Source organism: Eptatretus burgeri, chromosome 14 (genome assembly GCF_056783735.1).
Source record: "Eptatretus burgeri isolate ZD-2024b chromosome 14, Ebu_testis_v1, whole genome shotgun sequence".
NCBI lineage: Eukaryota > Metazoa > Chordata > Myxini > Myxiniformes > Myxinidae > Eptatretus > Eptatretus burgeri.
The window spans coordinates 34,816,066-34,830,630 of record NC_140974.1 but is presented as its reverse complement, the minus strand read 5'-3'; the positions used below and the strand labels follow the sequence as shown (position 1 = coordinate 34,830,630).

At 38.4% G+C, this 14,565-nt stretch overlaps 1 protein-coding gene across 3 annotated transcripts in view; it reads right to left on the bottom strand.

Moving 5' to 3' along the window:
• Positions 1 to 14,565, bottom strand: part of LOC147012952 (uncharacterized) — a 571,074-nt gene that overhangs the window by 223,663 nt on the left and 332,846 nt on the right. For all 3 annotated transcript variants that reach the window (XM_085854308.1, XM_085854309.1, XM_085854310.1), the window contains 3 exons: positions 13,032 to 13,085; positions 3,661 to 3,705; positions 158 to 211 (listed from right to left, as the gene is read on the bottom strand). In XM_085854308.1, coding sequence (XP_085710434.1) covers positions 158 to 211; positions 3,661 to 3,705; positions 13,032 to 13,085 — 153 coding nt within the window. The remainder of the gene's footprint in view (positions 1 to 157; positions 212 to 3,660; positions 3,706 to 13,031; positions 13,086 to 14,565) is intronic.

The following is a 14,565-nucleotide window of genomic DNA, read 5'->3' as shown; positions in this document are numbered from 1 at the left end:
TTAATATAACTCAGAAGTTATAAGTTGTGCACGTTATATCATATGAAAAGTGTGGCCACTCGTGCTATAAGGCCACTTTTGCTTCGCACAGTGATACTCCCCACAAGACAACTGTGAGACAATTACAAGACTCCACGAGAACCGGTGTGCATCTCACCTTGACACCACGTGGACCGCGATAACCCACAGGGCCTTGAGGACCAGCAGGACCCTGCAGTAAACAAACGAGGTACATTAAACACTAATGTATGTGCAAGATGGCAAGTTTCCTAAAAAAATATTCACATTACAACCGGAAGGAAGCAAAGGCTGTGTGATTGCGCAAATCGTCTTGGTGTTGTTCTTCTCAATTATGCTCGATGAAACACTGTCGGAAAATCGAAATGGCATATTCATTAAAGTTAGAATGGATGGTGGACTTTTCACTCTCTCAACATTCCACGCACAAACTAAAGTTTGACGTATGCAAATAGAGACCTACTATTCATAGATGACTGGTTAGTTTGTGAATACCAAGGAAGACCTGCAGACACTCATGGACAGTTTGACCCCAAGCTGAATAAAAACTTCCGACTCAGTATGGCAGCAAAAAACATGGACATTCTGCCTCAGCCTCCTGTTGGGATCACCTATGCAGGCCCAGTCATCACCAAAATGGAGAACCACTGAAAACAACTAATGCCTTTACATATCATCATGGTATTCTTTCAAACTGAAGACAACTAATGCTCAACTAGATAAAGAAATAGAAAGCTGTATTTATAAGGCCAACCGATCCTTTGGTTGGCTAAGTCAACGAGTAAGTCAAAACCACGACACCAATTTTGCTCCAAAGTTCTCTCTTCATGTACAATGGAATAGTAGTTTGCACACTTCTATCGTTGCAGAACATGGATGCTCTATAATTGCCAAATCAAACATCTGGGACAGTTTCATCAGCGCTGCTTGAGGACAATTAATCCTCCACATTAAAAGGTAAGCATTTATAACAAATGTCGAGGTGTTAATTTAAGCCAAATGTACATCAATGGAATGCCTGTTGAAAAAGCAACAGTTTTAATGGGCCGACCATGTTGTCAGAATGGATGCGGATCATATTCCAAAAGCGATCACGTATGGCGAACTTCAAATACGTTAAATAAGGATAAGCCATCTATTATATGCAAGCGATACCGAGATGCACTGAATGATACACTAAATAAATGCAAGATCGACCAAGCTGCTTGGGAAGATAAAACACAAGCAGAAGCGGGTGGTGGACTTTAACTTGTGATGGAGCCATTAGCTTTGAAGAGGTGCGAATGTAAGGTTAGTTACAAAAGCATCTCAGAAGAAAAGATCAGATCATGGCACTTCATACTTGATGTGCATGGATGCCGCTGCTGGAATAATGTCAGAGTGGCTTCCTCCCTCTCGCATTTATCAAGGAAGATAAAATGACAAAAAACCATTGTAGATGGGAATCACCTTTATAACCTACCATGGAAGTGCTGCTACATCATTCTACACACAGTCAATAATTTTCACCTCGTTATTGTGATCTTTTTGGACTACTCAAACAAAACATCTAGATTGCATTACATTTTATAATGGTGAAGATGTAAAAGCATGCAGGTTGTCAAGTGACTGCCTACTCAATCACAAAGATTTCTACACCGATGGCATCAAAGTGTTCCCATAGTTCCAAAGTGGACAAGTTCCCTGTGCCTTTCTATTTTCTCGAATAAAAAGTGCACGTCAATCTTGAACTACCCTCATGCTATCCTGTGCGTGGAAAAACATGCAGCATTTTTTGGCTCTACCCATCTCAACTTTTTCTTTTTATGCAGAAAATTACTGAAGAAGGGTAAGGTCCATGGTCATGACAATGACCTTCTGAAACCAGGGAATGGAGGGAGATTGGAAGGAGAAGAGATAAGATTATTGAGAGCTTATTGATCATAGCCGACAACAGCTGAAGATTAAAGAGAGTGGGAAAAGCAGGAGGCAACTGTTTCCAAAGTTCAGCGGTTCAAGGAAAGAAAGAAGATACAATTGCATTTATTGGTTGCCTGAATTGACACAGTGGACAAGTAATAAAGATGACTTGCGGAAGCCAAGTAACTCCGGTGAGGATGTATCCCAAGTGGGTGAAAAGCAGACGATAGATTTTTCAGGGTAACAGGCTTGGCAATAATGTTAGAAGAGGGATACATTGGAAACTGCTCGATGGTGAGTCAGAGAGTAAAGGCTATCAGGAAGTGAAATGTCACCCACAAGCTGAACAGCCTTAGAGTGAACTCTATCAATACCAATGAGCAGAGATTGAGGAGCTCCATTCCAAATGTAGGAGCAGTATTCTATTATCAGATAAACCTGGGGTTATAAAGGGTTAGCAGCTGAGAATAGGTCATCTTTCTGAGCACTATGATGTTTTCTACCCCCATTAACCCACCTCAAGCTCACCTCTATCCAAATTCCGAATTTTTCCTTCCTGAGAATTTGCTTCTGTATCCATCTTACCCACTCCCCTGCATCCTCTCCTCCCCTCCACCCCCCCCCCAATTCATCTCCACATTCATTATTTGTCCAAATCTAACCTCAATTATAACCTTCAAACCAGCTGATGATGTTTACCCCCTCTCTTCCTACTGTTCCTTTTGTTCGGTTGTGTCCTGATCTATTCAGTGTTCTAGCTCCTCCATGAGCTCCGACTTTGTACAAAAAGCACAGAAAGGAAATCCCACTTTCTGAAAATAGTGGCACAATAGGAGGCTTCCAGGAAAATGAATATTCCCAATAACATATTGAAAGAGGTATGCTAACCCTTGTGGGAAAGGTGAGGCGATGCTTCTTGCATGAACCCTTTTTCAAAGTAAGAGAGGGAGGGCTAATGCACCGAACAACACTTCACCTTCATTCCCATGGTGGTTAGCATACCTCTCCTACATTTGTTTGAAGAAATAAATTCTCCTTATTTTACTGCTAACAGACTGACTCTGGACTTTACAAAGACCAGTTTACAATTGTGCTTCCAGGAAAAGTCTGAGGAAATTACCACTCTCAAATTTATGATGTCTCTCGATTGATCCACATTGGATTCTTCAACACAGTAGAGATGTGAATCACATTTGTGACCCTGTACTCACTGTATAATAAAAACATTTTTTACAGTAATTGGTTCAAACAAAATCACAACTCATTTCAGGCACAGCTTGAATGTGGGAAAGTTGTATTAAGGGTTTTTCCAAATAGCTTTTGTGTCTTTGTTGCAAAGTTTCGGTTCCAAACTAATCTAACTCCAAACAGCATGACATAATATATATATATATATATATATATATATATATATATATATATATATATATATATATATATATATATATATATATATATATATATATACATACATACATACATACATAACAAAGATAAATATTTCTGAATGAAAAAGGTAGTTATTATTGAAAATGTGTGCCAGTACTTATTGCTCCTTGTTGTTTCCCATTTATGAATCTCTCACTATTCAAGATATATGAGGAAAACAAAGATCATGACCAATCTTACTTTCCGAAGAGAAATAATTATTTAGCATTAGAGATCTCATCCTGGCAGCAGAGTAGGAAACGAGTAACAAAAAACTGGAGATTTTAAGTGGATAGTGTGTTTTTGCAAACCTACTAAGTTTCCTTTCTCGCCAACTGGGCCTTCTTTTCCTGGGTGACCCTGCGGAGGATAGAAGCACATTGAGAGATCAGAGTTAACATTCCCATTGAATAGCTTCTGTTGATTTCATTTAAAAAAGTATTCATTAGAATGTTGACAAATACAGGTGGTGTAAGATAACCAAGAACAAATACGTTAAAACATGAGGTTTTGTAACATCAACAGAAGGCCAACTTTCATTGAACCAGACAATTTGGTGAAATCATCAAATGCACAGTATTTAGCAAAGTTCGGCATTGAAAGTTCTGGAAATCAGGAGTGATAATAACAATAATAAGTAGAATCGCATTCGGCGGAGTGCACACCTACGCCAGGCGGAACAGTTTACGTTTTGTATCCCACTGATAGGCCGGATCTGCATCCGGACATGAACAAAAATCGAATCGGCTTGTTCTTGTCACTTACCCCACTCATTCACCAAGTTTCATCGGAATCCGTCCAAAACATGTTGTGATATTGTGCTATATATCGTTTGTGGCCCTATCTCTCAATGGTGAACAATCACTTTAAAAATTATTTGTCATTACAATTACCATCACCATTAGTATCATTATGCATTATTATAATTATGTATCAGTCATAATGTACCATTATCATGATCATTATTGTTATTCTCATTATCATTATGTACCATTATTACTATTGTTATGCATCATTGTTATCATCATGTATCATTGTTATTATCATTATGTTTCATTATCAAAATGTTTATATATCATTGCCATTATGTTCCATTATCATAATGTTTATATATCATTGTCATTATGTATCATTATCATAATGTTTATTCATCATTGTCATTATGTTCCATTATCATAATGTTTATATATCATTGTCATTATGTTCCATTATCATTATTTTTAGTATTATCATTATCATTATGTATCATGATTATTAATATCATAATTATGTATAATTGTCATTACATACCCTTATCGTTATAATTATAATCATCATGTACCATTATCCTTATCGTTATGTATCATTAGCATTATCATTTAAATAGTACGAAATTAAAACACACACTCACGTTCTGTGCGGACAAGCAGACAGACAGACAAATGGACCCAAATGCAACACCTTCTCCTTTGACGAGGGTAAACAAAACTATAAAAAGGAACTGTTGGTGCACCGTGTGTCCATCCGTGCGAGTTCCAGACCCCTTTATGTCTTTAGACCCCTTGACACTCCAAACACCCATTAATACCTGAAGACCACTTAATACCCTAAGGCCTAAGACCTTAACACTATAAAGACCCCTCAATATCCTAAAACCATTAAAGGGGAACCCAAACGCCAGTGCCGGATTAAGCCTCGGCTGACCCTAAGGCACATTTTGAAATTTTTGAGAATGGCCTGAAATTTTTTAAATTACATCTCTGGCTCCTGGAAATGGACCCCAGGAAAAAGATGAACTGATTCAAGAACAAAATATTTAATACAAAAAAGACAAATATTTAATGTGAAAATATTTTTTGGCCCAAATTTTTGGCTGGACCTAAGGCACATGCCTTGTCTGCCTAATGGTTAATCCAGCACTGCCAAACGCCCAGACCACGTCTACGTTAATCTATCCCTTGATACCCTACAAAATATCAAGGAGGCACGAAGCGACCTTCCCTATATATGGGATGGTTTCTTTGTTTGCAACTTTAACCACAGGGTCTGAAAATTCGTTAGAAGCTTTAACGCAGGCTTCAACTGTACGAAATCGGCTGCAAGTTTCAGAAATATATCCTTTGTACGTCGAGGTAATATGTTCCAACTTTCCGCAATGTCCATTTTCGACATGAGGGGTCTTCTTCCGATTTCAGAATTATAAAATAGGTAAACTTGTGATTAAAAGTCAAAATCTTCTTCATCAGGTGAGTTGTGAATCTCGTAGCGGAAAGTAGACCACCAGATCCGTACTCTGTGCAGGTTACATCGCGGTATGATTTAATTCAACGTGGAATAATTTTCGATTTTCCACAAGTATGCCAAGTCGATGCATCCTTGGTGCTTGTCTAGTGATACAAACCGAGATGGTTTCACGCAACATCAGTGGCTGAAACATCCTAAGTTTGCCAGAAATTGAACGAGGATTGTCCGAAATACCAGGGCCGACAAAATGTTCGCTTTTGTGCTTGAAACATGTTACCGAGCACTGTTATAAAACAACGGAGAATGCTAGATGTTGTAGTTATCTGCCATGATTGAAAGGATGCAATCCCTACGAATAAGCAGAAGAAACAGCCGTTTCTTGAAACTGTAACACCATCTCTACCCAGCTAGCAGCACATGCAGGCGAGCGATTTGAGCAGTCAATAAAAAACCTGTTGCCATTGCCCGGCAGTTACGACAAAAGCGCTGGAAAAACAATTATTTGTTATTAAATCAAGTTTCCACAAATCAAATGAACTATGTATAGTGGAGAGAAAGTATATATGTAGCAACTACTTCTCCAAGACGATTTGACTGAGGATGCTGAAACTTTCAGGGTCCTCCCCACCCACACCCCCCGCCCCCATCCCCCAACAATCCCTATTAACCATCACCCCCACAATCCCTACCATGATCCCACAGCCCCCACAATACCCACTACCATCCTACACCCCCCCCCCAACACCTTCCAATCCCCACAGGGAGGGACGTCGACACCTCAAGGATAAGACTGTGGGACACGGCACAGAAACAAATGGCATCCAGGAAAACTATGAAACGGGAAGATCCCGTAACATACAAGACACCTGGTCAGCCGGAGACAGTGGGACAAAGCATTCGTCGCGCATTTTGTCTGTGCTGTCGGGCGATGATGGGTATTTCTGCTCGAGTAATATATAAACCAATTTATCAATTAATACAAAATCCCCCCCATGTAAACCGTCAATTGAACAGAAAATCAAACCCCACCGAGCTGAGGTGATCATGTGACCAGCATTTTCATCTTCACAAACACTTCTGCCTTCTTCCTCTGAATTGCTTGCCGAAGGCTCAAAACTATTAGGCTCCACAATCCCGCCGAAACCGTTTCCATCACTAATTTTGTCTCCAATAGTTTATTCTAAATCCCACTGATCAGTTTCAAAATACCGAGAACCTTCGGAGTCGCTAATGACGGTGGAATCGATATCTGAATCCGAGCTCGACATGCCCCGTTTCTCTATGTAAACCGCCGTTCGGATCAACATGGATTCAAGGTGTGACATTATTGGTGAAATCGAAAATCGACACAATAGGGCTTTTTTCGACACTTTGTAATTGGGCAAAAAAAATTCAATTCTTTTTTCCCTTCAAATTAGTCCATGGTCAATGATTCTCAATGGTGAAAAAAACAAAATTGCATTTGGGTTCCCATTTAAGACCCCTTAAGATCGTTAAGGCCCCAATACCATTTAAGCCCATATTAAGACCAATAAGATCCCTTAAGGCCACTCAGAACCTTAAGACCCTTAAGACCCTTTCGACCCCTAAGACCTCTAAGACCCTATAAACCGCAAATAACCTTCAGGACCCCAATACCCTGTAGATCCTAGAGACCCCATTATAACCCTTAGACCTTCTGTCTGAGAATCTCCTGCAGTCACACTTGGGGGTCACCAGCAATAATCAAAACAACTCCCCCCACCCCCCATTGGTAAACTGCCTCAGGACCAAGCAAAGAGGTTGCAAAATAGAATATATTTATCTATGTTCTTTGTCGTGTTTTTTTTTCCAGGTTCTGCTCATCTTGGTTGGTAACATAGTGAAAAGTCCCACATGGCATAGAAAAAGTCCCACATGACAGAAAAAGTCCCACGTGGCACAGAAAAAGTCCCACATGGCAAAAAGAAAACGGTGTCCATGACAACAATTTAACCCCCATTATAATCACATGGGATTTTTGTGATCTAATTTTTGCCAAACCTCAAGTATATTATTTTAAGATATCAGATTGAAACTTACATAGTTTATTTGCACATATGTGGAGTACATGTGTATAAAAAATGGTCAAAATTAATCAAAGGTCAGGGTCAATGCCATGACAAACATGTAAAACACCTACTTTCGGTGGAAATTCGAAAATGTATCAAACAAATTTGTTACACACAACATTTAATCATGTAAAACACGAGAGGTCAAATTTTCCAAAATATTTATTTTGATTTTTTTTTTTTGAATGTTGAATGTAATATTTGATTAATTGAATGTGATCCTTGAAATGCTTCAAAATAAAAAGGACATTAAAGATCAATTGAAGGTTCAGTAAAGATCGATTGAACGTCCGATAAAGGTCAAGGTCAAAGATGTGTATGCAGGTGCACAACTTCACACCAGTATCGACATTCGTGCAAAATTAAGTTTTTGCAGCCTAAGCCATTTCAGCATTATTGGACCAACAAAAGGCAAAAAGAATAATAATAATAATAATAATAATAATAATAATAATAATAATAATAATAATAATCAGAAGAATAACAAAAGGTCTTCCATTTGGAAATGGAAAAACCTAATAAATAATGATAATAATACAGGGGACATATAAGTAGGTTATTTGTTTGCACGAAATAGAGCTGCGGGTATTTTTTTATTATCATCTTATTATCTTATATACATAAGGCTTATTATATGCCATTACTTTCATTATTGTCCAATAGTGTTTGTTCTTTCAGAATCCAATCCATCAGCTTACTATATCATACAATTATGGATATGGCTGAAAATTGAGCAGTGAGGTTTCATCAAATGTTTCTGCAAACAAGGCATCAATGAACACATGGTGGCCATGTATGCTAAAAGTGTAATCTCAGATGCTACAGTCGTAACCAAATGGGCTGTTTGTCTGTCTGTGAGTTGAATATATCAAAAAGTCATGAATGGATTCGGATGAAATTTGGTGGACAGGTTGGGTGTGTGACAAGGATGAAACGATTCGATTTTGGTGAAGATCCAGATCCGGATCCGAATATTATAATTTTTAGATAATCTTTCACCATTGAGAGATAGGATCAAAAACGATATACAGTACAGAATAGCATGATATCTCAAAAAGTTGTGGATGGGTGATGACAAAACGAGGTGGACGAGTTGGCTAGGTGACGAGAATACGCTGATTAGATTTTGGTTCAGGTATGGATCCAGATCCAGCCTCTCAGTGGAATAGGAAATGTAAACTGTTCAGCCTGGCGGAGGTGTGCGCTCCACCGAGTACTGTTCTTGCTATTGTTGCCTCACATTCCTCTGAACCGTTTTGTTCCATTTTGTAACATTTCCTCATCTTTCACCCGCCTCGTCCACTTTGTGTCAGTCTGCAGGAATTTGTATCAGCCTGTACTATTTTCATTTTGTCCGCAATCAGTTTGCATCAGCCTGCTTGTCCTACTTTATCTCTCCATGAAAAACAAAATAATGCACTTTGATCCAAATTTTCTTGCGAGATAATCAATTTATGACCATTTGATTTTGTGAAACTGACCTTTTGGCAAATTATTCTTCAAGGTGCATGTTATGAATTGCCAAAAATGTTTTAAATGAGCAAGACATAGCATTTGGAAAATTTTGACATCGTAACTGATCTTCATATTATGTATGCAAAAACGGCAGAATTTTGAACGTCTCCCATTCAACTCCCCCACCTCCTTTCCTCCTACCACTTATGTTCATGTGTTGCACTTGTTCCAACCAATCTCCTCATCTCTATAATTTTCAAAACTCATTTTCATTTTTCCATCCTTCCCCAACCTCCTCCTCTCTATCTTCATTAATCCTTCCTCCATCATTTCGCCTTGATCTTCCTCCCTATCCTTCCAATTCACAATTCGATTTTACTGCATCTCCCTAATGATGTGTAATACATAGATATTAGGACGTAGAATTCTAATTTGCAAACAAAATGAGTCTGCTTGACAAAACAGTCAAGATTTCCATAGCAACCAATATTTTTAATTGGCTCAGGGAATACCTGAGAAAACAATTGCAGTTACTGCAGCTTTAAGTGAGCAGTCTCATGAGAGATTTTACAGTAGGTTTTATTATTAATTTATTTAATGGTGCTTTGAGCACATATTGGTCAACGAAATAAAAATATGACTTTCCTTACAGGGAAATTCAATGCAGAAGGAAGCCATGAGGCCCATCAAAGCCTGCACTATTACTATCAACTTAGGGTTGTTTGGCCATGCTACATCCTTTTGAAATGCTGAACATCAAGCAAGGAAACAGCACATACCATTTTCTAAGCAATTGGTTCTTAACCTGGGGGGGGGCGTGAGTAATTTCTAGAGGGGGCGCGAGCCCGGAGAAAACAGTAGGAATTTCTCCAATTGTTTTTGGAATTCTCTTAACAAGTATTTGCATAATACCGTGATGAACATAAAAAAAAGTATCATCTTGAATAATTTTCCTTTTCTATTCGCTACTCGGCCTACCATTTTCTGTATTAAAATTAATTTTAAAATTTAACATTTATTTTAAATTAATATTAAAATTTATATTTTATTTTAATATTAATCTTTTTTCTTTTTTTTTTTTACACACATTTACAGTACCCATTTCAAACTAAATCATTCGCAATGAGTGCAAAAAAAGCGGAAGTATCTTGACGAATATATTCGATTTGGATTTGTGTCCCTCCAAAAGGGTGACACGGAGGTACCCCAGTGCGTAATATGCTACAAGACTCTGAGCAATGATGTCGTGTGGCCCATGCGCTTGGAACGCCACTTGAAGACAATGCATCCTGCTCCAGCTGCCAAACCCAAGGCATTCTTTGAAACAATAAGGCAGTCCTTGAAGCAAGCTAAGATGGACAGCGGTGGAGCATTTCGGCAACGGACTTCAAAGGTTGTTGAGGCTTCCTATGAGATCGCCATGTTGATTGCAAAGAGCAAAAAGAGCCATAACATCAGAGAGACTGATAAAACCAAGTGTACTGTGTGCAGCAGAGCTCGTTCTGGGGAAGGATAGTGCAAACAAGCTTTCCCAAATCTCTCTATCAAAGGATACCGTCAAGGGAAGGATCGATGAAATGTCTCAAGACATCAAGGATCAAGTTCTCGACCAAGTAAGAGCTTCTCCTGTATTTGCCATCCAGTTGGACGAAACGACTGATGTTTCTTAGTGGTGTTCTCAGCTACTAATGTATGCTCGTTTCGTGTCAGGCAATAGTGTAAAATAGGAAATGCTCTTAAGCCATCCCATGGAAAGTTGTACAACAGCAACAAATATTTTTCGAGTTGTATCAAACTTCTTCCAGGAAAATCAACTTTTGTGGGACTCGCTGGTAGGGGTGTGTACTGATCAAGCTCCGGCCATGCTTGGTTTGTAATCCGGTTTGATAACAAAAGTGAAAGAAAAAAGTCCATCTGCTATAGGTATGCACTGCATCCTTCATCCTGAAGCCTTAGCATCCAAAACTCTACTTGCTGAAATGAGGGATGTCATGAACCTGGCTTCAAGGTAGTCAACTTCATCAAACCTGGAGCTTTAAACAATCGTCTCTTCAAACAGCTGTGTGTGGACTGTGATTCTGAACATCAAGCCTTGCTTTTCCATACAAACATACGATGGCTTTCAAAAGGAAACATGTTTGGACGGCTTTATGAACTACTACAAGAAGTGGCAACATTTCTAGATTCGCAGCAGAAAGCAGATCTTCATGGCAAGTTCCAGTCTGAAGGATTTTTGCTATCTCTACCTAACCTGGTGGACATCTTTGAAGCGCTGAATGTCATCAACCTCAAACTCCAAGGGAAAAACATCAACATAATCATGCACCATGACGTCATTCGAGCCTTCATGGCCAAACCCAACCTCCGGAAATGTCGAAATCATGATGGAAATAAAGCTAGTTTTGCTAACTTGGATTCTGCTCTCATTCACAGTTACCTTGATTCTGAGTTAAAGAAACAAATAATTACTCATCTGACTGAATTGAAAGCAGAATTCATCAGATACTTTCCAGATGGAGATGAGAAGTGCGAAGCCTTGAAATTCATTAGGAACTCATTTCAATGTTAAGTAGCTGATATTTTAGACGAAGTGCAAGAGGAGTTTCTTGAGTTAAAGTTCAACTCCTCGGCTGAAGAAGACTTCAAGAAAATGGATCTAGAGACGTTCTGGGTCACGTACCCTCCTGTTTACCCTTTGATCTCACATCAAGCTCTTTGGATTCTGACAATGTTTGGATCAACGTATCTTTGTGAAGCTGCATTTTCCATGCTCGTTGCTGTAAAGACCAAGTACAGAAACAAGCTGAACTTTGAAAGGGACTTGCGTTGTGCTCTCTCTGGCATTTGACCACGCATTCAACATCTGGTAGCTCAGAAGCAATGTCAAGTATTTCATTAAATATGCTGTGTTTTTGAGTGTTGCTTATACAGAATTATTTGTTCAATAAAAAGACTAAAAACACGTATTTTTTCTTTTAATTCAGGAGGGATTTTGAATCATTTGGTTGAAGATGGGGTGGGGCGTGGAGGCAAGGACCAACTACTCGAGGGGGAATGATGGTAAAAAGGTGAAGAACCACTGTTCTTACCCGTTGGTATGACTCAGATGGTGTTTGAACCACCGACGTCCCAGACTCAGAGAAGATATTCCAGCCATTAGGCCACCAAGGCTGTTCAAACTATTAGACAAATGAAACTTTTTCTGTTTGATGAAAAAAAACTTGGAATGGATTGTCAATTAAAATTTACAAGAGTCTTCGTTGTACTTTGATGAAGTACACTTTGATGTACTAATTAGCTTGGTCCTGTTTCATGTGCACACGAGACATATGACCCCAATTGCCAGAGATTCAAATATCGGCTTAATGACTGGTTAATCACAAAGTCAATGTGTTTGCATCTTGGGTATTTAAATTTACCAATTAGTCGTTGTTAACACTGTTACTTTCAATGCAAACTTGGCTATATTTCAAATCAATGTTCCTTTGACTGTTGGAGAGGAGAGACAACACCTCCCTTCTCCCATAAAAACCCATTCCCCTTTCTACATTCAGTTTGCCTCCATACTTTTAAGACAATGATTCATTAACAGGTGTACTCGTTAATCTCATAATTACTCACTGACGGTAAGCAATATGGTCACTGCTGAGCTTGAGCATTCCTCAAGATAACAGGTATTGAGGTTGATCAAAGAATACTCGCCATAACATCCACAATTGCAGAATGCATTGGTAATGCCATTAATAAAAACGATGAACAAGAGGTGCACAAGGTGTGAATCATTTAAAGCTTTGTGCACGAATTGAAATTTAAACCGAACTCAAGTGTACCACAGGTGGACAAATTGTCATTTCACAGCCGTTTGTATTTTTCTATGCACATATCTCAGCCATTGAGACACGCCTGAAAAAAACTTACCGGGGGTCCATCAATTCCTCGCAGGCCTGGGAGACCAACCTTTCCAGGTGGACCCTAAAAAAGACATGTCGGTTATTGAAGTCAGACAATTAGCAAACAAGGAGCCCAAAAAACATTATTTTGTTTGTTGCCCAGATGTCGACAATGAGAAATCCATTAGCTTTCATCACATCATCATCCACCAGTTAGAGAGCAAGATCCATAAATAAGAGCTTATCCAATTCCCAGGATATGTAATCCAAAATAATGCTTTTGTAAATATGGTTGGAATAAAGTGAATGTGATCTGCAAGTATATTTGCCTTGGCTCGGCAGTCAAGTTTGCTGGGGATATGTCTGCATATTAAGTGTGTGTTTTCGGGCAACACTCTCCCGGTTTACCTATTCACACAATGCTAACGTTCTCCTTGTTATTCTATGTCCGTGCAATGCAATTAAAATGGGCCTAATAGTCTTTCTCACAATATATTACAATAAATTGCTTCGGAAAACTCGTACTCAAAGAAATCATTTGAAGTTGCAGTCATGAATGGCAACATAAAGAATGGGGAAGTCAAAATACTCTGTGAAAGACCTTGATAGAATCATGAGCAAGTCAACCACTTGGTTCAAGAGTGTTTAAAGTACCTGTATTCACTCTGTGTGACGAATTCCGGTTTATAAATGTTGTCGATAACCCACAAGTGGTTGTCTGTATTGCATTTTAAATATAAAATTTTCTCATTGTCAGGATCGAGGTGAAGTTCATCAATAAGAACTCATTCAAAGCACTAAAGATTATTGAAACATTGACTTCTTCATCACCGGCTTGTAACTCTACCGAGCCTGAAGAGTCATTCCTCCATTCCGGTTGGTATACTACATTAGAACTGTCAGGATCACTTTCCCAATACAGTGTGAAAACAGCAACAGAACGCAAAGTTACTTTTTCAAGATTTTTACACTTTTATAAAACCTCCCAAAATGCTTATACAGTAAAGCATTAACCAAAGAAACCATGATAAAATGAGAAGCTTCTGATAACATTTTGTGCTTCAAGAGCCATTTAAATAACCAATTGTTTTACTAAAAGTAAAAAAAATATATATATATATATATATATATATATATATATATATATATATATATATATATATATATATATATATATATATATATATATTCCTCAAAATAGTTCTTCCATAAAATGTGTTTATCGTTTTATTCAAAGGTGAGATTTCATCAAGAAGGTAATGTAAGTCTTGGATCTGTAATTATGCAGATGATGGTTTTACATCATATAAAACTCCGTTAATGATTGGATACCAATTGTTCTTAACCACAGACATTCCTGTCACTCACAATGATAAAACTGGTTGGCCTTCGTATCTAAAGAAGGTCGTTTGCATGGAAAATGCAAACCACATGGACAATTTGTTTATCGTGCAGAAACAGCTGTCTAGACAACAACTGCACTCTGAGATAGCAAGTGGTATAACCCAGTATCAAGAGTGCCGATGCTTCCTGAAAGACACCGTGGGATCTTTAACATCAAC